Genomic DNA, 26,478 nt, shown 5'->3' with positions numbered 1-26,478 from the left:
ACTTCAGCCCTACTGTTTATATTGTAAGTAAATGATTAAAACTCACTTTATTTCCTAATGAAACTATTATACACTCTCAGAAATAGGGGTACCAAAGTGTACCAAAAAGGGTACAAATGCTTGTCGCTGGGGGTGTTCCTTTTTGAAGGACATTTCTGTACCCTTTAGGCTTGGTACATTTTTGTACCTTATGAAGTTGTACCATCTGAAGTACAATCATGTACTTTCCTAAGACATAAATGTACCTTCAAACTATAGTACAGAAATGTTCCCTTGAAAAGGGTACAATAGGGTACCTATGAGGGTACCCCCTAGGCCTGGGCGATATATCGAGTTTTTAAAAAATATCGATATATTTTTATACGAGATATAAGATGTGACAATATCCTTTATATCGATATAGTCTATGTTACGTTATAATTATACTTGTGGAGCCGCAAGTTTGCCTCTCTTTCGTCCACTTTTGTCTTTACGCAACGTTACTCGGCCTCGCCCCTCCTTCAATAAACACAGCTCCCCCTCCTCCCCCATCGCTTCACCTGCAGGAAGCGACAAGATGGACACGGCAAATCTCCGTTAACGAGTTACTGCACATCGCCCCGTGCGTGGGGCTGGACGCCGTCAACGTGTTAGCTAGCTAACCACGCTAACGAGCTAACCACGCTAACGCCTAAAATCCTTGCATTTTCTCAAAAGTTGACAGCGCGCCTTATGTATGAATTCTGGTTGTGCTTGATGGCCACTAACCGATTTTATGTGGTACACAGCGCTCAGCAATCTGTCAAAAATGTTTTAGTACGACTTTGGTAAGCTACGGTGCTGCACCGCTTGATGGATTGTCGGAGCATTACGGCTACCGAGGAGCTTCGCGGAGTGATACGTACTGTGCTTCAACGTAATATTACCCTACTGTGTATAAGGACCATAAATGGCACCTGTTAAGAGACGTGGTTACGAAGAGGATTTCAAACTCAAGACTGTCAGTCACACAGTAGAAGTTGGGAACAGAGCAGCTGTGAAATCTGTCTTTGTTACTCAGCGTCTTTTAGTTTACATTTTGACTGCACAATTGTGAGCTTTTTGTTATGCACAAAAACAACATTGTTTTCTTTTATTTATGGAGCATTATTATTTAATAAATGCTCATAATTTATTTTTGAGTAAATCTTATGTACATCTATGCTCTATGTTAATAAAAGTGCCTGTGTGACATCTGGGACACAGCTTTGACTAAGAACTCTCTTTTTGTTCTTACTTCATGGCTTTAAAAAAAAAAAATCGAGATATATATCTTATATCGCCGTCCAGGTAAAAAATATCGAGATATGAATTTTGGGTCATATCGCCCAGCCCTACATGTGCGTATGAAAACAAAGGCACTGCGCATGCGCGTTTTACTCATATTCTATCGCGATATTTAATTTTCCTATCGTTGCCTAACATTATACTGGTATTACCGTGAACGGTATAATATTGCCCAGCCCTACTGCCTAGGACACATACAGGATGTCATGCTGAAATGTAAAGCACTTACAATAGAAGACAAACAACAAACTATTCCAGCCTAATTGATGACATTTATGGCATTTGCTTTCTGTGCTGACTGATATGCTGCTCAGTGCTTTGCTGCCTGCTTTTAAATCAGATGTCACTCTGAACATAAACACAAGCTACATGTGATGTCTCTGATGTGTATCTGTTTCTACCCGTGCTGATGCTAGCATGACTAAAGCTAGCCAAGCAGCAGTAAATATGTGAAGTAAGGAAGAAGGATATACTCATCAAACAAACAGGATCATAAGAATATAAAACCACGAGCACTACAAATGTAACAGAAATATGTTGACATAAAATGGCATGTTATTTGAAATCTACACGAAACAATGACACAACTACTTTTTTTCAATTTTTTCAATTTATTTATTTTTTACCAATTGTCCAAATTAGTCTGTGATTGGCCTGAGTGTGACAGAAATCATATTTATATACAACTAAATATGACTCAGCAAACATGTTTTAAATGGATGATTCCTCACTTGATGACGGATGATCCATTTCCATATTTGCTGAGTCTTAAATTTGATGTCAGTGGTTGGTGTTAAAAAAAAGCCCCCAAATCCCCTATGAGCAAGCACTTTGCGACAGTGGAGAGGAAAAACTCCCTCTTAATGGGAAGAAACCTCTGACAGAACCGGGCTCAGGAAGGGGTGGCCTTCTGTCTCGACTGAGAGGGGTTCAAATGTTCACTGACAATTTAGTTGTATATAAATATGATTTTTAGGACTTGATGTTGACACCAATTATGTGAAATTGGGGACGCACACAGTTCCGCTTCTTCTTGTTCTTCTTCTTCTTACTTGGCGGAATCTCTGGCAGGCTCTTAACTTCATTCTCGAGTTCAGCCACCTTGACATTGAGCATTTTCTGTTTGTCTTGTAGACTTTGCAAAGATTCCTGTACAGAAAATGCAGCTGACTCTTCTTTTTCGATCTTCTGTTGTTCTGTGGTGTCTTTTTCTTTCTGAGGCTCCTGCAGAGACATTGCAGTGGATGGCAGTGAGTCCTCTTTTTCCATCTTCTCCTGTTCTCCAGTCTCGTTTTCTTTCAGAGGCTCACATTTATGCATTTCATTTGCAGCAGTGGAATTTTGTTCTTTGTGCTGCTGTGGGATTTTAAGTGAGCAATCTTTGGCCTCTTTCAGCTCTCGCTCAGGAGATTCTCTCTTCAAATCATGAAGGGCCTTGTTGGGGCAGAGCTGGGATTTCAGGTCACTGATTTCCAGGTTGAGTGTCTCCTGCTCCTGCCTATGTTTAACGGCCTGCTCTTCAAGCTGATTTTGAGCTGCTAGGAGCTGTTTCTGGAGCATCTCAATCTGCTCTTGCTGAATCCTACATTTGAGCTCAAATTCAGCCTCCTTAGAGGACTTCAGTCCTACAGAGTCAGTGTGTGAAGCCTCTGTGGTTGGAGTGGCAGACTCCACACACTGCTCTGTGGTAGGGTGGCTGATTTGGTCCTGCAGGGTAGCAATCACCTCATCCAATATGACAATAGCTTCATTGTCATTTGTGAGAGTGTCTGTCTCACTGATGTCATTGGGCTTATTACTAGAAGCCTCTTCCAGCTGCTCTATGAGGTCTTTAATCGTTTCCTCATAATTTCGCTTGTTCTCGTGAATTTCTTCACGAAGTTTGTTCACCTCAAGCTGGTGATAAGAGGCCCTCTTGTTTGCACCTACCATTTTACAGTAAAGGTTGTTCTGATGGTATTGGGAGGCTTCCAGTTGGTGTCTGAGAGCAGCAATCTCGTGCCAGGGATTAAACGGGGGTCTAAATGTGGGATTGGGTTGATATTGCCAAGTCCCTCCGTTAGGCACAGGGTTTGGTCTGCTGTGGTTCTTCCCATTTCCCTCTCTCTCCATGTCCTCCTTTGCATTTGAAATAGGGAGGGATTCAGCCTTTTCTTTTTCAGGAGTGGCTTCAGTGTTTTTTTGCACTTCTTCATTTTTCGGGTTTGCTCCATAACCCGTGGTGTTTTGAGCTTCAAGAAGAGCCCGGGCATATGCCCGAGTAATTGGTCTTCTTGGTTCTTCAGCCACTCTTTTCTGTTTTTGCTTTTGTTGTTTCTTTGGTTTCACAACCGTTTCCTTTGGTGGTTGTGCCACAGGAGACTTTTCAGTATTTGGTTGTGCGGCTTTTTTTGCTTCTGCCATTGTAGATGCGTCAGCGTTTGCGTCTGCGTTTCTCTGCGTCTGCCTTGTCTTTGTTTTAACAACCAGGTTGTTTTGTGTTTCTGCCATCCGAGATCCACTGAAGTTGGTTGAATGTCTCCCCTATTTATAGGTTTTTCAGTAGAATGTGCACAGTGACATCACAGGCTGTTCCTGTGATGCGCTGTTCCTTTGAAGTGCCATGATTAGAACAATTCAAAATAAAATGCCCACAAACCTAATGTAAAGGAAAGGCTTTTATTTTGTAGCACATACTGAATTAACACTATAAAAGCTACTCTACAGGAATTGCAGTAAAAAATAAAACTAAAGAAAAATATGTTTTTTAAATGGTTGTTAAAAAAACTAACCAAAGTAGAAGACAACTGTTTAGTGGAAAGTATTCGACATTCTAGAGATTCTCAGGCATAATAACTTCTTTCATAATTTAAACAAGGACAGGTAGAAAACGTTCATATTTAGTGAAAGATATTTATTAACATTATCCAATGAGAGTTACTGAATGTCTGTAGGCAGTGAGATCTTGGTGGTTGCCGAGGCAACAGAATGTCATCTATGTTTTGTTTTAAATTCAGTTTCAATGCTGAATCTAAGAAACAACAGACTGCAGAGGGAGACTTTAATAGAGGTTTACTAACTCTTACTATCATATACATTGTGGAAAAATCTGTCTTTATTTAGCATAATATATTTGTTATAAGCACTAAATATGTTTGATGATTAACTGACGATGAACACTAACGTACCAAGCTGAAAATTCTGCTCACCAGTCAGCAGCTTATATTCACAAAAAACAGATAAATCTGCGATCCATGCAACTCTAACCAGCCAACAAAAACATGTGTTCATAATACAAAACAAGTTTACTTTGTGAAATGTTAAAAGGTACAAAAAATAAAGCAATATGTTTTCAAGACTTTTTCACAAGTTCCTATATCTCACTGAAATATCTGTAGCTGATTTCTCGTATTTTAAGTGTGATGAGAAATTTTGACTAGAAACAAGACAAATATACTTGATAAGATTTTGAGTTTTTGCAGTGTATATGCAGCTGATTGGTTTGGTCTTTAACCAACATGGAATCATTTATGTTGGGCAGCTGTGGCTATGCGTACTAATCAGTGCTTCAGTCCCCAATGCTATCAGTCCACACGTCAAAGGGCAAGATACTGAACCTTCGATTGTCCCCAATGCATTTGGGTGTGAATGAAATGTATGACTATGACTTCTAGTTCAAAAAGGGCTATTTATGTATTTAAGTCCAGTTGTTGCTCATTCACTGTTACCTTGAACGTGTCATGCTATCACCACTCTGTGTAACAGATATTTCCTATATAAGCAAATATGTTTTACACTATTTACCTACTGAAATGAAATCGTAACTCCAGAAAAATGTTTAACTGTTTATTTCTGGAATAATAATAATGCATTTCTTGCATTTCTCATGGCTTCTAATGGGGGCCTTTCTTAAAATTACTGGTCCCAGTAACAAAGACGCTTGTCGACTCAGAAATCGAGGGAAAACCAACAACACACCCGGCAGAACATTATGTTATTTACACGGGTGCACATAAGTGGTCCGCAGGTGCGCATTCGCTGTCAAAATAAAAGACGCGCACCAGAAAAGAAGTTGCAACACGCGTTTGCGTCCATATAAAAGGCACTGTTTTTGTCCGCTAGAGTGGGATTTTCACGGCACATTGTGCACCACATCTCTGTGCGTTCATCATTTGTTTGAAGCCAGCTCACCTCCTGCAACCACTTTTCCGAGAACACGCGCTTCTTTTGTGGTTCGGACTCCTTCTGACATTTCTTTGGAGGTGGAGGAACACCAAAGTAATTGCTTATTAAAGGAGCTTGCTTCTTCGACATCTTTAAGCGTTCTAAACAAATGTCTGTCCTCCTCCAGAAAATCTTATGTACGCAAACACGCGTTGCAACTTCTTATCTTGTGCGCGTTTTTTATTTTGACAGCGAATGCGCACCTGCGGACCACTTATGTGCACCCCTGGTTATTTAGCTTGTCATATTGCAGCCACAGAAATTCTTTTGTCCATGAAACCATAAAGCTGCACTTTCCTTTTGTTCTTTTCCGTTTTGTGGTAAGCTTTTCTTTGGCTGTCACTTCTTCACCCTGACCTGTCTTATTTGGCTGAACTAAAATATATATCCTGCTGCTTTTACACACGCACTCACGTTGTCAGCAATTCTCTGCGCGATCAACCTCTCACATGTTTAAGCTTGCTGTGGGAGATTTCACTTGTCATGTTTGCATAGTAAGCTAACGATTGATAAGATGATGTCAGAGGAATTGGTGCGCAAATTATCGTCACTCACCAATCAGTACTGTCGCTCTCTATGCGCAGTTCGCGCGATTGCAAAGTGAAGCAAAAAACAAGCGCAAATTCAAACGCGATTTCAATATGTGACATATTGACAGTGGCTCACCGATGCCAATGACATAATTACCCAACTACATTGCCGAAAGAATGCAAAAGCATTGACATATATTTTTCCTACCTATGATAGCCCGACGGGCAGGGCTGAGATAGATTTTGGTAGCCCGACTGGAAAAATCGCTAGCCCTGGGACGTCGGGCTAGCGATTTTGCGAGCCCTGCTCTAGAAACAACAAGTAGGCCTGCAGAGCGAGAGCGAAGTGCTCTAATAGGGTGATATGGTACTACAAGGTCATTAAGATAAGATGGGGCCTGATTATTTAAGACCTTGTATGTGAGGAGCAGGATTTTGAATTCAATTCTGGATTTAACAGGAAGCCAATGAAGGGAAGCCAAAACAGGAGAAATCTGCTCTCTCTTTCTAGTCCCTGTCAGTACTCTTGCTGCAGCATTTTGGATTAGCTGAAGGCTTTTCAGCGAGTTTTTTGGACATCCTGATAATAATGAATTATAGTAGTCCAGCCTTGAAGTAATAAATGCATGAACTAGTTTTTCAGCATCACTCTGAGACAGATATTTCTAATTTTAGAGATGTTGCACAAATGGAAGAACGCAGTCTTACATATTTGTTTAATATGTGCGTTGAAGGACATATCCTGGTCGAAAATGACTCCAAGGTTCCTCACAGCGTTACTGGAGGCCAAGGTAACGCCATCCAGAGTAAGAATCTGGTTAGATACTGTTACAGGAAAAATGATTCTATGTTTCTTTACCTTCTTTTAAATGTACAAAGATGCCTTTTGTCTGCCCTTTGCCTATGGTTAGATTAGTTTAGAATTATCTTTTTAGACTTTCCCAGCAAAGACATACTGTTTTGGGACATATTGTTTTAGATTGTTTTATCTCTCACAGCCTTCTCCCAGCTCTCTGCTGACGAGACTAGCGCCACATATGGAGTTGTTTATTTTATTTGTTTTGTATTTTCTTATCCTGTTCTCACTGTCTTTCCTATAAAAATTACCAAGCCACTGTGCATGGGGTGAGTTGTTCTTAGCAGCTCACCCGTGTACACGTTTGATAAAGAAAGTAACTTTGTCTCATTGTGTCTTTATTTCTCCTGGGTCTTTTACAGAGTTTTCCCCCAACAGATACCATATTTCTAAGATTTTCAGGGCCGAGTACAATAACCTCAGTTTTATCTGAATTAAGAAGCAGAAAGTTAGCGGCCATCCAGGTCTTTATGTCTTTAAGACATTCCTGCAGTTTAACTAATTGGTGTGTGTTATCTGGCTTCATGGACAGATAGAGCTGGGTGTCATCTGCATAGCAGTGAAAATGTATGCTATGTCTTCTAACGATACTGCCTAGTAGAGCAGGGCGATATGGCCAAAAATATTTATCACGATATATATTTGAAAATTTGCGATAACGATATAACTGACGATATAATTGATGCAAGACAAAATACAACTCCACAATATTACTAGCGCAAAAAGGCAACCTTCCATTTATTTTCACTTAAACAAGAAGCTGGTTTTTATGTACATTAAAGCTTTATAAAAATGTAACAGTGCAAATGCAAATTCCTTGCTGAAAGTTTAACCAAAAGGCATTTCCAGTAGAAATGGGCTGACATATCCTGAGCATAACCATGTATAATATCCACTGAAGTTAAAAAGAGGTGCTTTGCAACATTAAACTGCAGTGTGCAGTATGTATTTTTCGGACCATAAGGTGCACAGGATTATAAGGCACATTAAGTGAAACAAAGCAGTCAAATAAATCAAACTTTATTAAACTCATTCTTCTTGCTTCCTCCACTTCTGTACCATTGATTCATTAATGTTGAATTCTCTGGCAGCTGCTCTATTTCCATGTTGTTGCAGTATATTAATAACTAACCTTGTATTGTGGATGGATTATCTCAGTTGTTCTCCTGACTTTAGTTTGGTCCGTTTACAGCATCCTGCCATGCGATTGCATTTGTCTCTATCTATCAGGAACCTTAACGTTAACTTTTATAAGTGGAAAAGTGTTAGTGTTCGTCCTCCAGCTTCACTGTTTATGTTATGCTAACATAGCTGTGTCGCTAGCGATCACGTAGCACATCATTATATATCAGCTAGCCCAACTTCAGTAACCCTACAAACGTCACTGCTGTTTAGTTTCCTGTCTTCATTTATGTTGGAAGTGATAGCAGAGCTGTACGTTTGAATTTTTTCAGAAATCTCTCAGTCAGAACATGCAATATCATGCTTAAGTAACTAGCGAAACTAGCGAGCTAACTTCCGCTAGCTTCCCGCTAACTTCTAACTCCGTTAAATGTAATAAATTTTGTTTTCATGGATGCTTGGAAGTTAAACTTCATAGTTACACCTGGTAAAGCAGCAATGCTGATCGTTTTATTAAATATGAAAGAATTTAGACAGTTTTTAACTCTCGGTGATGCTGCAGTGTTCGTTTGACCTGACGCATACGGAGTTTAGAACCCAGATTACTCCCAGATTTAAGAGCATCTTAGTCCGACAAATACGACAATAACGACGGCCGCTTGCATGTTCTGCAAAAAAATGTGCTTTGTCGTGTATCTGACGGACAAACACCAAACCAGTTCCACATCACTGAAGTTGCACCATTTTTACAAACCAATTCTGGTTCATCTGTTTCACTCAACAATCGGCCATGTGCGTAGGCCTGGGCGATATATCGAGTTTTTAAAAAATATCGATATATTTTTATACGAGATATAAGATGTGACAATATCCTTTATATCGATATAGTCTATGTTACGTTATAATTATACTTGTGGAGCCGCAAGTTTGCCTCTCTTTCGTCCACTTTTGTCTTTACGCAACGTTACTCGGCCTCGCCCCTCCTTCAATAAACACAGCTCCCCCTCCTCCCCCATCGCTTCACCTGCAGGAAGCGACAAGATGGACACGGCAAATCTCCGTTAACGAGTTACTGCACATCGCCCCGTGCGTGGGGCTGGACGCCGTCAACGTGTTAGCTAACTAACCACGCTAACGAGCTAACCACGCTAACGCCTAAAATCCTTGCATTTTCTCAAAAGTTGACAGCGCGCCTTATGTATGAATTCTGGTTGTGCTTGATGGCCACTAACCGATTTTATGTGGTACACAGCGCTCAGCAATCTGTCAAAAATGTTTTAGTACGACTTTGGTAAGCTACGGTGCTGCACCGCTTGATGGATTGTCGGAGCATTACGGCTACCGAGGAGCTTCGCGGAGTGATACGTACTGTGCTTCAACGTAATATTACCCTACTGTGTATAAGGACCATAAATGGCACCTGTTAAGAGACGTGGTTACGAAGAGGATTTCAAACTCAAGACTGTCAGTCACACAGTAGAAGTTGGGAACAGAGCAGCTGTGAAATCTGTCTTTGTTACTCAGCGTCTTTTAGTTTACATTTTGACTGCACAATTGTGAGCTTTTTGTTATGCACAAAAACAACATTGTTTTCTTTTATTTATGGAGCATTATTATTTAATAAATGCTCATAATTTATTTTTGAGTAAATCTTATGTACATCTATGCTCTATGTTAATAAAAGTGCCTGTGTGACATCTGGGACACAGCTTTGACTAAGAACTCTCTTTTTGTTCTTACTTCATGGCTTAAAAAAAAAAAATCGAGATATATATCTTATATCGCCGTCCAGGTAAAAAATATCGAGATATGAATTTTGGGTCATATCGCCCAGCCCTAGTACCCCCCCAGCGACAACCTATTTTGTACCTAAAGAGACAAAAATGTACCGCCAATAGTCCAAAATATTTGGTTATTTAACCATTTATTTTCGATAATAGAATCACATCAAAGCATTTAAACCACAGGAATACGTCCTTGATTACATTCGTATATTGCCATAGGACATGTCAAGAAAAATACATTCATTTTAAAAAAAGTAAACAATCACATAAAGACATTAAACACCTGAACACAATGTTTTGACGGATCACAGAGATGGCATGTATTTAAAAAACTGTCCACACAAATGTTTTGCTCTACTTCATCAAGCCAGAATATATATGTTCATTACATATATATATATATATGTCATATATATAGACAAAGTGGAAAATGTTCTTGCAATCACGTCACACAGAATACCTCAAGGACACAAATAGCTTATCATCAACTAAATAGGTGTCTAGAGCTTGAAAGTCTAATTCATTTCCTGGATTGAACAGGATCCAGTCATTGTCAACTGCCACTTGGTAAGCATGGAAATGACATTCATAAGTGCGAGGAAGTAACAGTTTCCCACACAATACCCAACAAGTATCAACATTCAAAATATACTTGATTTTAAAGAATATAGGTATGGCTTCAGTGTGTACATGGCCAACTACAAAAACATCCTCAAGTTCATATTTGACACTGCTGACAGATATAGCCGACACACGCTGAAGCACTTTATCCTGAAAATGCACATCTGTAAAACTTTTGTGCATTTCCAGAGCATTCTGTAAGTCACCTGGCAGAGATGAAAATGGCACACTGACACTTGTGCTGCGTGAATGTTCAAAGTCAACAAGCAACCTACCTGAAGAAAACTCCCAGCACTGTTTCATTTGATGACGATTGCTAAGAGTTGCAGTGATGTTTACAAAGTTTTTGCATTTACTCGCTATATTTTTGAAATATTGATGCTTGCTTTCATATCTCATACACCACAAAGGGCGAAGAGGACCATACATCAAAATCAGCCTTGGGTAGTGAATAAGGTAGTGACACTTGGGTGTTAAAACATTTCCAAACACTTCTGTAGTCATTTCAAGAAATTCTTGAATAAGCAGGTTTAAATGAGCAAGCTCATCTTTTCTCACATTTGTAGCCATTACAAGATCTACGATTTCTGAACATAATAAGAACACATGCCAGTATGGAGTGCCAGGTGGAACATGGGGAGCCATTAAAAAAGGCAAGAGCCTGAAAAGGCACCATTTTTGACTGGCTGATCCAACTATGTTAGAATTTCGAAGCATCTTTTCCGTCAGTGGCACTGGTCTGTTCGGCTTGTCATTCCTCCCAAACTTCACATTTTTCAGCTCATCATTGATTTCATATATGGTAATGTGCTTTTCCCTGTGAGCTTTACAAATAACCAAGTTCATTACCAAAGGAATAACCCCCTCCATCAAGTCGTGCATTACATCTGGGGGAAGAGACTGGGTCACATCAAAGTAAGGCAGTGCATCAAATGTACAGTTACCATACACACCGTACAAAGCAGCACTCTCTGGGTTGTTTTCCACACAGTTTATGTGGTACTCATGTACTTTGGTTGTTCTAATAACAAAATGGTCCTCACAAAAGCGCTGTTGTATCTCCGAGTGCGAGGCCATACAAAATCGGCATATTCTGCCTGTATTGAAAGACATTGAGAAACGCCCAATCATATGAGCGGAAAGGTTGTCGCATGAAATGGTAGCAAGAGCAGCATGAACTGTGTGCTCTACTTCATCGACACAGATAGTGAAACCCTCTGTGGACAGCATCTTCAAGTCAGTTATCAAGGGCTGAAGTATAGTTTCAAGCCCACACTCTTTTAAATGTGAATGGCGAACCAGTAAGGCTAAATGAATGTGACTCAACTTTGAGCGATGTTTTCCACTTATGTTTCCTATAGTATAATAAAATGCACAGATTTTGTATTTATTTCGTTTTGCACCAAGTGCGTTCACAATTTCAAATTCATCTTCATAAAAATGAAGTCTTAGAGCTTGAGGATGGTCTTTGAAAAATGAGTGGTCTTTAAAATACATGCCATCTTTGTAATCAGTCAAAACATCATCATCTTGATTTCTGTGGTTATCCAGAACAATTTGTTCCCACACATCCTCCACCTGACAGTATTTGTTTAATACCTGTGGGATTGGAACATACGAATAACTACCAATTTTCACACCAGAATGGTCTCTTACTGTGTAACTGATAGGTTCTGTCATGTTCATTTTTGATTTGCAGTGTTCTTTTATCATAAATGGTGAACGAATTGAATCACATGCTTTCTGGAAAAAATCTGAAGTAGACAAAACCTGCTCAAGTTCTGGACAATCACTGAGGCGGAAACCATGTTTATCCAAATGATAACGAATAAACGAGTCGTAGTTTTCTTTAAAAAAACACAAAAGAAAACTAAGATCATCAACGATGTCTTGCTGAACAGAGTGTGGAAGGTTATTTTTTTCAGTACATTTGAGAATAAAGCTAAATAAATGATCTCCTAAATTATCAAGCAAACTGTCCATACTAGGTGGTGTGGGCCGCTGAACTGTGTGCGTCTCGTCTGAACTGTGTGTGTGTGGGTCTTCAACCTCTTTGTGTGCATGGTTTTCAAATCCATCTTCAACTACCTCAAGGCTATTCAAAACAGAGGGTTTGTGTTTGCAATACACATGGCGTCGAAAAGAGTGATACTTGGAAAAAGCTGCCTGGCAGTCATTTATTCCACAAGTGATGCTGAAATGAGGCTCATGTGCGTGTACTAACCCAACATGTGTAATCAACTTCCTCAGAGTAAATGCCCTTTTTGAACATTTTGAACATTTGTGGAGTGGGGGCATATTTAATAGAGTTGGTTAAGTACCCTGGTGACACTTACTGGCAGGGGTTTGTCTCCCTGGTTTCCTATGTTGACAATGCAGTTCTGAAGAAAGACAAGTGTTTTCTTGAAGTATGCAGGGTAGGTCATGTTGAACACGAAGAAGGTGGAGAATGCTGAGATGTAGGCCTCATCCAGCGAGCGGCACGAGCAAACATCCACTCCTTCAACTGTCACAACACAGCGACACTGTCTTGAGAGGGCAGTTGTCCAACTCTTATCCTTCATTCGAATGGTTGGGTATGGACTCGTGGGAGTATTCTGCAGAAGAGGAAGAAAAACATTAGTATACAGTATGTTTAAGCAATATGTGCCAAGTGGATTTTCAACAGATTCCTCAAATTACCTTCTTTTTTTTGCTGCAAAACAAAACTGTCTATTCTGATAACCTGTAAACATGGCCCCTACTCCAAACAAAAAGCTTCTTGACCAATGACTGTTGTGGTAGTGTTTGATAAGCTGCTAAAGTTTGACATAATATTCAAGGGCAAAAGCAATCACCCCTGACAGTGACAGTACCTGTGAAGAAGAATTTCCCTAAGGGGACAATAAAGGTCTATCTATCTATATAAACACCAGACAAAACCCAAGATCACAGCAGCACTGTAAATTAACAGCAGTGTTTTCCCTACATTAGCTTAGCTGTGATGCTGAACCGCAGCTGAATTCAGCTCCATGCCAACAAAACACCGAGAATGAAACTTGTGGCCAAAGGCTATGCATTGCATCATGCATTTACCTCTCCAAGGATGATGAAATCTTCTATCTTCTCCTTGAAGATGGATGGCAAGAGGAGAAGTGCCCCCTTGAAGTCAATTCCTAGGTCATACAGATGCAAATTCACTTCATTAGATTTTGATAGCATGCAAATTCCCATTAACATGCTCTTGACATAGCACTATCGTACATCAATTATCTTTGGAAGAGAGAGCAAATGAATTGTCACAAAATTTACTATTTGTATGAGGTCAAATTAGCACCTGTAATGTCTTCAGCAAGTGCATTCTCTCTTGCCTCCATGTAGACCTTCTTCAGTGGCAAATCCTTGGTCATTTGAAGAATATTTTGAAGAACAGCAGTGAAGTTTTCGCTAAAGCGGCGACAGATGTTGTCTTGGCAGGGATGCATTAAATCAACCTCATCACACAACTGGAAATGAAAAGAGCAGAATAGACAAAAGAATGACATTTTACATTGAGGATTTAAACTTTTGACATGTTTAAAGACACAGACTGGAGATAAATGTAAAGTGCTTTAACCCTTGAACAAAAATTCTAAAGATAATGAACAGATTGAATAATCAGTTAGTACAGAAAATAATAATCAGATTTGGAGACAAAAAAATCATTAGCTGTTTCCCCAATCATCTTAACAATTCTTACCCCTGCAGATGTCCCCAGGAATGGATATCTCTTTAATAGGTCCACAGTACACATTCCTTCAGCTACCTCTCGACGTCTCCATGCAAAGGTTTTTGTCATGCGGTCTTTCACCAGTGCTGTGTCAGGATGTAGCTTCTTGTGCTGATCATTTAGCACCTTGATATGAGCATCAACGGAGGCTGCATCTTCCCCCACAAAGCACGAATCCTTTGTCAAAGCAGATATCAGTATTATCATAAGTAAAATCTGATAAGTTAATGTTACTCGAAATGCGGTAATTTGTACACCAAATGCTTTGAAAAAAATGCAAAAATGTTGAATAGGAATTGCAAGTTGAGCTGACTTTTGTTAAATCAACTGTGAAGTTCCTTTTTCTATGTTAATGTTATCTGTTAACATGTCTCTTTCAATTAATGTTAACTTTTAGCTTTACAGTGATAATAAGACTACATAGCTCTTAGAGGCTGAGGGTGTGAGGACTTACGAGAGAGGGCTTCAGTCTCTTCAGACAGGAGCTGCTGGATTCCTCTGTGGTCCGATGTTTCTGCGTGCGTCCAAACTTTTCTTTAACCCGGTTCACTTCTTCATTGCTGATTAGGGGAGCCCGTTCTGCTTTGAACTTTCTCTTGAGTTGGCTGTGCCAGGTGTCCTAGTTGTTTCAAATGTATATAAGTAGTTAATTATGCTTACTTTATATTAATATAATCTATAAAAGAAACAAAAAAGGAGAGGTACTCACATAACCATTTCCGTGTACATCTCTTAGGAAAGGATACTTCACAATCAGGGCTTTGATGACCTGGATGTAGTCTGAGTGGGTTGGGTACCTGTTTCAAACATAAGAAAAACAACCCACAGTACACTGATTACTCTTATCCTTTCCTGGGGGCTTTTCTGTTCTTCAATTCTTCTAATCATATTGTTATTACCGTAAATAGTATGTTATAGACCAATGTCAAATCAATGTAGCTAAAGTTGATTTAAATTTTTTAAAAATGGGCATGGACAAACAGCCACACCTCTCCCAAACTTCATTAATTAATTGACTGCAGTCCTGAATTATTAATTTACTCTTGAGCAAATTCGAAAATGAACACTTTGGATATCATAGTCCAGACAAGGTCTGGAGACACAGGATGTATGGTTTTACCACTATTGCCAGTTCAATTGAACCGTGTGTCACGCCAGACTCGAACGCTGGTCTCCAAATTGGGAGGGAGATGGGCTAAGCATTTGTTCTCTGCCTTTCGTACAACAGCAATATTAATATTAAAAAATTAATGTAATTATTCAGAACGGAACCCTTACATTGTGTACTGTGACAGCATTTCATAAAGAGTCCCAATTATTTTGTTTCGGTACTTCTGTTCTTTCTGGACTGGTTCTTTGAGATCCAAGCGACTCTGGACATCTTGTGGGAATTTTGGAATGGAAATAACTGCAGGCAGTCTACGGCAAGAAGGTATAGAACTGCAATACAGTAGGGAAACAGCATTAACTAGCCATTTTGCAAGCACTTAAATGCATATGCAAATTTAGACATTTATCACAACCTACCTCTGGTTTGCTTGGGACACTGGACCTTCAACTGTACCTTCACATGGGTCGACCGGTTGTAAAGTGATGATGACTTCCTTGTAGCGGTTTGTGAAGTCTCTGAACTTCAGCTGCTTTTTGAAAGACTTGTCAAAAAGATATGCAACCATGGTCTCCGTGAGTCCACAGTCTACCGTCTCTCCATCTACATCGTTATCTGAAATATAAAGTACAGTATGAAATAAAAATAAAACCATTTTCAAATTTAGTTTTAAAGTGACATTATGGTCAATACATAATAATAATAGTAATAATAATAATAATGGATTGGATTTATATAGCGCTTTTCTAGGCACCCAAAGCGCTTTACAATGCCACTATTCATTCACTCTCACATTCACACACTGGTGGAGGCAGCTACAGTTGTAGCCACAGCTGCCCTGGGGCAGACTGACAAAAGCGAGGCTGCCATATCGCGCCATCGGCCCCTCTGGCCAACACCAGTAGGCAAGTAGGGTAAAGTGTCTTGCCCAAGGACACAACGACCAGGACAGAGAGCCCGGGGATCGAACCGGCGACCTTCCGGTTACAGATGCGATTCCCAACCCCCTGAGCCACGATATTATAATAATAATAATAATAAGCTATCATTGTGAATCTGTCTATATTCCCCAAAAGGAAGTTACAATTAATTCTCTTGATTAATTGTTAATATAAATTAACTGGTAATATAAAAATGTAAGTAAGTGTAAATGTCCTTGCGCATAGCTTACAGCTCTCATATTCGAAAATCCCACTAAGTAGGTGGAATGGTACAAATGTGTACCTTCCATTGTTTAAAATCCCTTTGAGCGGGAAACAAGTTAGATGCCATAAATTTTGCTTAGAAAACGATTTTGTTAATAGCTATATTTACATACTAGCATGTTTTGAGAAATTATTGATTTTTTTTACATTGTTGTACACGGTTCGTCACTATTTATTGATAAAACACTCGAATACGGCGGGCAGACAGACGTTGAACATTCCACCAACAGTCTAAATAGTCCACATTTGTACCTTTCTTTGTTTAAAACTTAGCTAACTGCTAGCTTTCGCCCATGCTAAATCTAGCTCTTCGGACTTTTGCTAACTCTACTGTAAAATTACACGTTGTAATTTTTATAAAAACACAAAATCACACCCGACTTACCTCTAGATCTTTGCGCCTCGTCGTTTGACACATCAATGCCTTCTTCCATCAACGTTTTAAGGAGCTCCTCCGTGGATAACCCCCTGAGAGTCATTTTCAGCGCGGAGGCGGAGCACTCATCGCTGCTGCCTTTTCGGCCTCTGGGATTAATGCGCGTTGCGAACTTGACACATGAAAATACAACATTGTGGTATTAATGCGCAGCTGTTTAGAAACCATTATGCTGTCTTGGCGAACTATATTTGTAACTTACAAAATGTAGTCACCGTAACATAAAAATCTGCTTGACATTTTAACTTCCAAAGAGCCTCGGTTTAACTTGATGTTGCAAATTCCATAACCTGACAATTAATGAACAATTCTAGGATGTAGTAAAAGCAAAAAAGTAAATGGCCAAACATAACAGTAAAATGATTTCACGTTTTTGAAAGATTTAAAACATTAAAAATTATAACTGGAACTTAATAAAATGGAAATGGACCAGTTTTTTTTTAACATCATTTGGTTGTGCCTGCATGTCATTGTGTGTGTGTTTTTTTTTTTTAATATAATTTAACATAACTTACACAAAGGTAGGTTACAGATATTCTTTGCATCATAGGATAATTTAAGTACAGAGGAGAGGACCAACAGATTTTATTATAACATGTAGCTTTTATGAGCACACTCACATCTCATATGAATTTTACAATTAACCAGGCCCATCCAGATTTTCCCATGCTGACCCATTACCACATTCTGCCACTGTCACTGCAGTACAGGTCAAAATGGTACAGATTTGTACTTTATTTCAAATTGAACCTTTAAAGGGGCATCATCGTGGACTACAGGAGGAATGCTGACCCACATCCACCCATCCACATTAAGGGGACGGCTGTGGAGCGTGTGAGCAGCTTCAAGTTCCTGGGAGTCCACATCTCCGAGGATCTCACCTGGACGACCAACTGCTCCAAGCTGGTCAAGAAGGCTCACCAGCGCCTCTTCTTCTTGAGGACTCTGAGGAAGAACCACCTGTCCTCAGACATCCTGGTGAACTTCTATCGCTGCACCATCGAGAGCATCCTGACCAACTGTATAACAGTCTGGTACGGGAACTGCTCTGCCTCGGACCGGAAGGCGTTGCAGAGGGTCGTGAAAACTGCCCAGCGCATCGCCGGAGCACCACTTCCTGCCATAAAAGACATCTACAGGAAGCGGTGTCTGAAAAGGGCTGGGAAAATCATCAGAGACCCCAGTCACCCATCACATGGACTCTTCACCCTCCTGCCCTCTGGGAGGCGCCACAGGAGCCTCCGGACTAAGACCACCAGGTACCGGAACAGCTTCTTCCCCACAGCTGTCAGACTCCTGAACTCTGCCTCCTGACATCTGACCCACGTTAAACTCATGGACTGAACATACACACACCCACAATGGACAACTGTACCCTCAAACACAATAATAACATGGACTGAACCACCACTCACAACCACTAGCACTTTATATAGCCTCTGTAGGAATTATATCTCACTTATCTTAACTGCACTACTGTATAGCTCTGTGTAAATAATCATTCTGTACATTCGATAATCTTTAATCCTACAACTGTTTACAACTTGCATAGTTCCCATTTCTGTATAGCTGTATATCCCAGATTCTGTAAAGTTATTTATTTCATATTCTGTATAGTTTTTCATATTTATATCCTGTTCATATCCTGTACATAGCTTGTACTCACTACAGCCTGTACATACTTATAGTTATAGAATATTCACAACATACTTCATACCGTGTACACTATAACATACCATAATAGACCCATTTCTGTAATATACTCACATATCTATATTATTGCTAATATATATTGTAATATATCTATATCACTAAAGCACTTCTGGATGGATGCAAACTGCATTTCGTTGCCCTGTACCTGTGCATGTGCAATGACAATAAAGTTGAATTCTATTCTATTCTATTCTATTCTATTTCTGGACTTTTAAAGACCAGTATTGTACTTTTAAGGGAACATTTAAAAAAAATGTACCTATAGGTACAAAAATGTTCTTCTCTCGTACCTCTATTTCTGAGAGTGTGTATATATATATACACACACACACATACATACATACATACATATATATATATATATATATATATATATATATATATATATATATATATATATATATATATATATATATATATATATATATATATATATATATGTAAATAAAAAAAAACACCCAGCACGCCTCTGCGGGCGGTTTATCCTTCAAGCTCGGGTCCTCTACCAGAGGCCTGGGAGCTTGAGGGTCCTGCGCAGTATCTTAGCTGTTCCCAGGACTGCGCTCTTCTGGACAGAGATCTCCGATGTTGTTCCCGGGATCTGCTGGAGCCACTCGCCTATCTTGGGAGTCACCGCACCTAGTGCTCCGATTACCACGGGGACCACCGTTACCTTCACCCTCCACATCCTCTCGAGCTCTTCTCTGAGCCCTTGGTATTTCTCCAGCTTCTCGTGTTCCTTCTTCCTGATATTGCTGTCATTCGGAACCGCTACATCGATCACTACGGCCGTCTTCTTCTGTTTGTCTACCACCACTATGTCCGGTTGGTTAGCCACCACCATTTTGTCCGTCTGTATCTGGAAGTCCCACAGGATCTTAGCTCGGTCATTCTCCACCACCCTTGGGGGCATCTCCCATTTTGACCTCGGGACTTCCAGGTTATACTCCGCACAGATGTTCCTGTACACTATGCCGGCCACTTGGTTATGGCGTTCCATGTATGCCTTGCCTGCTAGCATCTTGCACCCTGCTGTTATGTGCTGGATTGTCTCTGGGGCATCTTTACACAGCCTGCACCTGGGGTCTTGCCTGGTGTGATAGACCCCAGCCTCTATGGATCTTGTGCTCAGAGCTTGTTCTTGTGCTGCCATGATTAGTGCCTCTGTGCTGTCTTTCAGTCCAGCTTTGTCCAGCCACTGGTAGGATTTCTGGATATCAGCCACCTCCTCTATCTGCCGGTGGTACATACCGTGCAGGGCTCTGTCCTTCCATGATGGTTCCTCGTCTCCCTCCTCTTTCTTGGGTTTCTGCTGCCTGAGGTATTCACTGAGCACTCGGTCAGTTGGGGCCATCTTCCCAATGTATTCTTGGATGTTCGTTGTCTCATCCTGGACTGTGGTGCTGACACTCACCAGTCCCCGGCCCCCTTCCTTCCGCTTAGCGTACAGCCTCAGGGTGCTGGACTTGGGGTGAAACCCTCCATGCATGGTAAGGAGCTTTCTTGTCTTTATGTCAGTGGCTTCTATCTCCTCCTTTGGCCAGCCTATTACCCCAGCAGGGTACCTGATCACGGGCAGGGCGTACGTGTTGATGGCCCGGATCTTGTTCTTACCATTCAGCTGACTCCTCAGGACTTGCCTGACCCTCTGCAGGTACTTGGTGGTTGCAGCTTTTCTAGCGGCCTCTTCATGGTTCCCATTCGCCTGCGGGATCCCCAAGTACTTGTAACTGTCCTCTATGTCTGCAATGTTGCCTTCTGGTAGTTCAATCCCCTCAGTTCTGACTACCTTCCCTCTCTTTGTTACCATCCGACTACACTTCTCCAGTCCGAACGACATTCCAATGTCATTGCTGTATAGCCTGGTAGTGTGGATCAGTGAATCGATGTCTCGTTCACTCTTGGCATACAGCTTGATGTCATCCATGTACAGGAGGTGGCTGACAACTGCTCCGTTCCGTAGTCGGTATCCGTAGCCAGTCTTGTTAATGATCTCACTGAGGGGGTTCAGGCCTATGCAGAACAGCAGTGGGGACAGAGCATCTCCTTGGTAGATCCCGCACTTGATGGTGACTTGTGCTATGGGCTTGGAGTTGGCCTCTAGTGTTGTACGCCACATCCCCATTGAGTTCCTGATGAAGGCTCTTAGGGTCCCATTGATCTTGTACAATTCTAGGCATTCCAGTATCCAGCTGTGGGGCATTGAGTCATAGGCCTTCTTGTAATCAATCCAGGCAGTGCACAGGTTGGTCAGTCTGGTCTTGCAGTCTCGGCTGATTGTTCTGTCTACCAGTAGCTGGTGTTTTGCGCCTCTGGTATTCTTGCCAATTCCTTTCTGTGTCCCGCTCATGTATTGACCCATGTGCCTGTTCATCTTAGCCGATATGATGCCTGACAGGAGCTTCCATGTAGTACTGAGGCAGGTTATTGGTCGGTAGTTGGAGGGGACCGGTCCCTTCTTGGGGTCCTTGGGGATCAGGACCGTCCGGCCTTCAGTTAGCCATTCCGGGTGTCTCTCGTTAACTAGCAGCTGGTTCATTTGTGCTGCCAGACGCTCGTGGAGTGCAGTTAGCTTCTTCAGCCAGTAGGCGTGAACCATGTCGGGCCCTGGTGCTGTCCAACTCTTATTATATATATGTGTGTATGTGTGTGTGTGTGTGTGTGTGTGTGTGTGTATATATATGTGTGTGTGTGTATGTATATATATGTGTGTGTGTGTGTATATATATATATAAACTAAACTTAACACCCAGCACGCCCCTGCGGGCGGTTTATCCTTCAAGCTCGGGTCCTCTACCAGAGGCCTGGGAGCTTGAGGGTCCTGCGCAGTATCTTAGCTGTTCCCAGGACTGCGCTCTTCTGGACAGAGATCTCCGATGTTGTTCCCGGGATCTGCTGGAGCCACTCGCCTAGCTTGGGAGTCACCGCACCTAGTGCTCCGATTACCACGGGGACCACCGTTACCTTCACCCTCCACATCCTCTCGAGCTCTTCTCTGAGCCCTTGGTATTTCTCCAGCTTCTCGTCTTTATGTCACATATATATATATATATATATATATATATATATATATATATATATATATATATATATATATATATATATATATACACACACACACGTATATATGTGTATATATATGTGTATGTATGTGTATGTATATATACACATGTGTATATGTATATATACACGTGTGTGTGTGTATGTATGTATATATATATATATATATATATATATATATATATATATATATATATATATATATATATATAATATGCTCTGGAAAAAAGTTGAGAAGAGCCTCTGAATGTAGTGAAAAAGAAACTGAAAACTTGGAAGAAACTGAGGTTATTAAATTCTAGCAAAACGTGTATGATGTTTAGTAGCAGTTATAATAAAAATTCCAACGCCTTTTTTTTTTTTTTCGGGTTTTTCAATCTTGGGTTGGAGGAATGCAAAATAAAGTCAAGTTTATGATGAAATGTTGAAATGGGAAGATTGTATGAAACTAGATTTTTGACAAAAAGATGGCAGTAAGATGTAGCACAGCGGTGTGGTCATTAGCAGGATGCTTCAGGTTGAGCGGTTCAAAGACAAAGTTAGAGAGGCAAGGTAGTTTGGGCATGTGCAGAGGACGGACGTTGTATATACACAGGGCAAAAGATCTTAGATCTGGAGCTCCCAGGCAAGAGTACAAGAGGAAACCTTAGAGAAGATCTGTGGATATAGTGAAGGAGGAGTGTGACAGAGAAGGATGCTATGGACTGTGGTGACCAGCCGAAAGTGGAAGTGTGAAATCAAATTTGATAACTAACCATCATTTATGTTGGGAGGCTCATAAACAATTATAAAATGCGCAAAACTGTTTCAATATCCTATAAAACCAAACATATCTTAATTCAGAAATCCTTATAGATACTAGCTCCATACTTGACCATCTGTGTGGAGGAAACACATTCAAAACAGACACTAACCCAGTTTATATCCTACAGAAGAAAGCTGTAAAAAATCATTGGCAGCCAATGGATTATTCAACACTGCAGTGATAATGTACAACACACAAAGTAATCTTCTTCCAAACTGTATTCAGCGATGGTTTGAAATTGGAGCGATAAAGTATGAACCCAGAGGGAAAGGCAGGACATCTGGAGCAGTTGTGACAGGAATGTGTGACTCGCTATATTATTTATTTATTAAATTTTTTTCCTCTTTTTTGTTGTTGAAAACATTTTACTGAAGTGAAGGGTTTGAGTACTCCTTCCCCCACTGCTGTATATGAAGCATTTTAGTGCAGACAGTCAATTACTACAATGTACGAGGTCAGGGAACAAATAAAGAGGAGACAAGCCAAACATTTCAGCATTTTTGCCATTACTATGACCTTATGACTAATTCCTCTAAAACATATGGCTCATGCACTATGGGTCGGGGGTTCTTTTGAAAGCAGGCTGAAAGTTTTGCGGGGAAATAATATATATATATGTGTATTCTTTTTACCTTTTAAAGGTTTTTCAGTAGCACATGATAAAAAATACATTTAGAAGCAGCATGAGAAAGTACTCGAATGCCCTAGCCTTTCATTTTGAAAATGATTTCCTTGATTATGTTGGTTTTCCACTTTTGTCTCAGTCCAGAGCAGTAGCAGGGGGACAAAATAAGCTTTTTCATTCCCCTGCGAGTTTGGATGTACCTTTCCAAATTGCAAATAGCAGGCCAGTCGTGAAGGGACGGAGCACACGCAGGCGACAGAGAGAGCACCGTGTTAATTTTCTAATGTTCATGTACAGCTGCACTGAACCTTTCCGGTCATTACAATTATCTGTGTAAAAAGTACATGAACAATTCTAATGCCCCTCCTGCTGTAGCAGCTGTAATTTTCTTTGCCCTATTACAGTCAGTAATGAAAAATCCACTTAGACAGCTCAACCTCTCTTTTAGGCCTCCATCAAAATGAGCAAATGGTTTCTCTTTATGGCAAAAACATACCTCTAAATGCCTGTGTGTGTGTGTGTGTGTGTGTGTGTGCGTGCCTGCTGTGACTTGAGAATGTGAATCATTAAAGGAATAGAAAATTATGAGGAAATTGGACATGGGAAACAATAAAGTACCTTTCCACTTTGATTTGCCTCATCTGGGTGGATGGAGAAGATGATTATTGTGCTTTTAAAAAGAACCAAGAAAAGACCCATTTCATGCTCAAATCAAAGTTTTCAAGGGCTTTAGGTTCATGTATAAAAGTTTTCCATGTACTATGTATATGCACTTAGCTGTGATGAAATGTATTGTATTTTTCAATTCAGTTCTGCCTTATTTGTATAGCACAAGTTTGCATTCGTAGTTATATCAAGGAGTTTTATACTGTATTATACGATTTGTAATACACAATAAAAAATATTGTATTTTGAATCTGTTAAATAAGAGAATGTCAGACATTTATTTTCCAACAATAATTACAGTGATACATCCCATATGCACATCTTTTCTTCTTCATTGTCTGCCTCATCTGCCTTCATACCACCCATCTCCCTACCGCCCTGCTCTGTCACACCAACCCTCTGCATGTCCTCCTTCACTTTCCTCCTGCCTGGCAGCTCCATCTTCAACATCTTTTTGTGCAGCATATCTACTGTCCCTCCTCTGCACATGCTCAAACCATGCCACTCTAAATTTGTCTCCAATACACACATGAAATTTAAAGAAAGGAAAAAATCATACACCTTTAATGAGGATTTTTTTTATTGTTCACAAGAAAGTAAAACCAGACACTCAAAGTACAGCAGTGTAGAAATATTTGCAGCTGAATGTTATAAATTCACTATTTACTGCATAAAAACTTTTATAATTTATGTCAAATATGGTAAAGGCACTTCTTATACAGTGTATAAAATGTTAAACTCTTTATTTTTTATGGAAAGATAATTATTGAAGTAACAATAACTGATGTATCTAATCTCATTAAAAAATCGAAGTCATCTACCTGTCAACTTGACTCTCTCCCTGCTGTGTTAGTTAAAGCCTGTCTTCCCTCGTTAGCACCTCTCATAACCAATATTATTCATTCCTCCCTGAACACTGGAATTGTTCCTGAAGCACTGAAAAAGGCTTCTGTTATCCCAATTCTCAAAAATCTTTGCCCTATATCAAATCTCCCCTTTATTTCAAAAATTCTTGAAAAAGTTGTCGCCGCCCAGCTTCATTTACATCTCAATGACCATAATCTTTATGAACAATTTCAATCTGGTTTCCGCCCCAATCATAGCGCAGAAACTGCTCTGTTAATAATTACCAATGACCTTCTGATGGCAGCTGATTCTGGTCTCCTATCCATCCTCATCCTTCTTGATCTTAGTGCGTCGTTTGATACCATTTCTGACATTATTCTCCTGAACCGGTTAGCTTCCATTGGTATTAGTCATACCCCCCTTGCCTGGTTTACCTCCTATCTCTCAGACCGCACTCCAATTTAAATCCCATTCTTCAACTCTCTATCCGGTTTCTGCTGGTGTGCCCCAGGGTTCAGTATTAGGGCCTCTTTTATTCATTATTTATATGCTCCCTCTTGGTCATATATTCCAAAAATATAATATAAATTTTCACTGTTATGCTGATGACACCCAGCTCTACCTTTCTTCTAAACCCAATTCATCCCTCCCACCTACCTCCCTCTCAAACTGTCTTATTGAGATTAGATCCTGGTTCTCCTCCAGTTTTCTCAAACTTAACAGTAACTGAAGTTTTACTTGTTGGTACACCATCTATCTTAACCAAATCCCACAGTTTTTCCATTAACATTGAAAATTCTCCTACCCTTCCCTCCCCTCAGGTTAAGAGTTTGGGTGTCATACTTGATAATACTCTTTCATTCCAGTCTCACATTAATTACATAACCCGGTCTGCTTACTTCCATTTACGTAATATTAACCGACTCCTTCCCTTCCTTACTCCCCATGCTGCTGCCATCCTTGTCCATAGTCTTATTACGTCCTGTACTGATTACTGTAATTCCCTCCTATTTGGTCTCCCTAAAAGGTCCCTTCATAAACTCCAACTTCTTCAAAATTCTGCAGCTTGGGTCATAACTTGCACTCTGTTAAGAGCTCATATTACCCCAGTTCTTCAGCAGCTTCACTGGTTGCCCGTAGAAGCCAGGATAAATTTTAAAATCTTACTTCGTACATACAAGTGTATCCATAAATCTGCTCCTTCATATTTGTGTGACCTGCTCCATATCACCACTGTTTCCCGCCTTCTCAGATCATCATCTGCTATTCATCTTACTGTTCTGTCCTCACACGTTATCACTATGGGGAACAGAGCTTTCAGTCGCTCTGCTCCTCGGCTCTGGAACTCTCTTCCTCCTGCACCAAGAAATATTGACTCCCTTTCCGTTTTTAAGACACAGCTTGTAATTTTAACTTATTTTATGTATTTTATGACTACTGTTCCTTTTATTATTTTTGTTTTTTGTAAGGTGACCTTGGGTTTCTGAAAGGCGCCCTCAAATAAAATGCATTATTATTATTATTATTATTATTATTATTATTATTATTATTATGGAAGAAAAAACTCACAAAGAAGAGGAAATTGTAGTGCATTAGAGTAAACGCTGCAGTGTCATTGACTACTACAAACTCTGGGGATTAGGTTTTAATTAAATTATGTAAATAATTTATCTATTTTTTTTTATTTCCTAACAATGTACAAGACATTAGTTGGAACAATAATTGTCAGTATATGTTATTGTTAATACATTTTGATGGGATAATTCTGGGCTTTTCTCATATCATTATTATTATTATTATTATTATTATTATTATTATTAAGTTTTTAAGTTTATTTTTCTTTTT

At 40.0% G+C, this 26,478-nt stretch overlaps 1 protein-coding gene across 1 annotated transcript; it reads right to left on the bottom strand.

Moving 5' to 3' along the window:
- Positions 1–13,655: 13,655 nt before the first annotated feature.
- LOC143421410 (sterile alpha motif domain-containing protein 3-like) lies at positions 13,656–16,961 on the bottom strand. The gene is made up of 8 exons (XM_076890524.1): positions 16,868–16,961; positions 15,697–15,892; positions 15,448–15,609; positions 14,879–14,966; positions 14,624–14,788; positions 14,140–14,346; positions 13,772–13,906; positions 13,656–13,673 (listed from the first exon to the last, which is right to left on the bottom strand). Exons 1-8 carry the CDS (start codon positions 16,959–16,961, stop codon positions 13,656–13,658), a joined length of 1,065 nt encoding a protein of 354 aa, XP_076746639.1.
- Positions 16,962–26,478: the final 9,517 nt, after the last annotated feature.

This window comes from Maylandia zebra, linkage group LG12, assembly GCF_041146795.1.
Source record: "Maylandia zebra isolate NMK-2024a linkage group LG12, Mzebra_GT3a, whole genome shotgun sequence".
Taxonomy (NCBI): Eukaryota; Metazoa; Chordata; class Actinopteri; order Cichliformes; family Cichlidae; genus Maylandia; species Maylandia zebra.
Note: the sequence above shows the minus strand (reverse complement) of the source record. Positions and strands in the feature narration are given on the sequence as shown.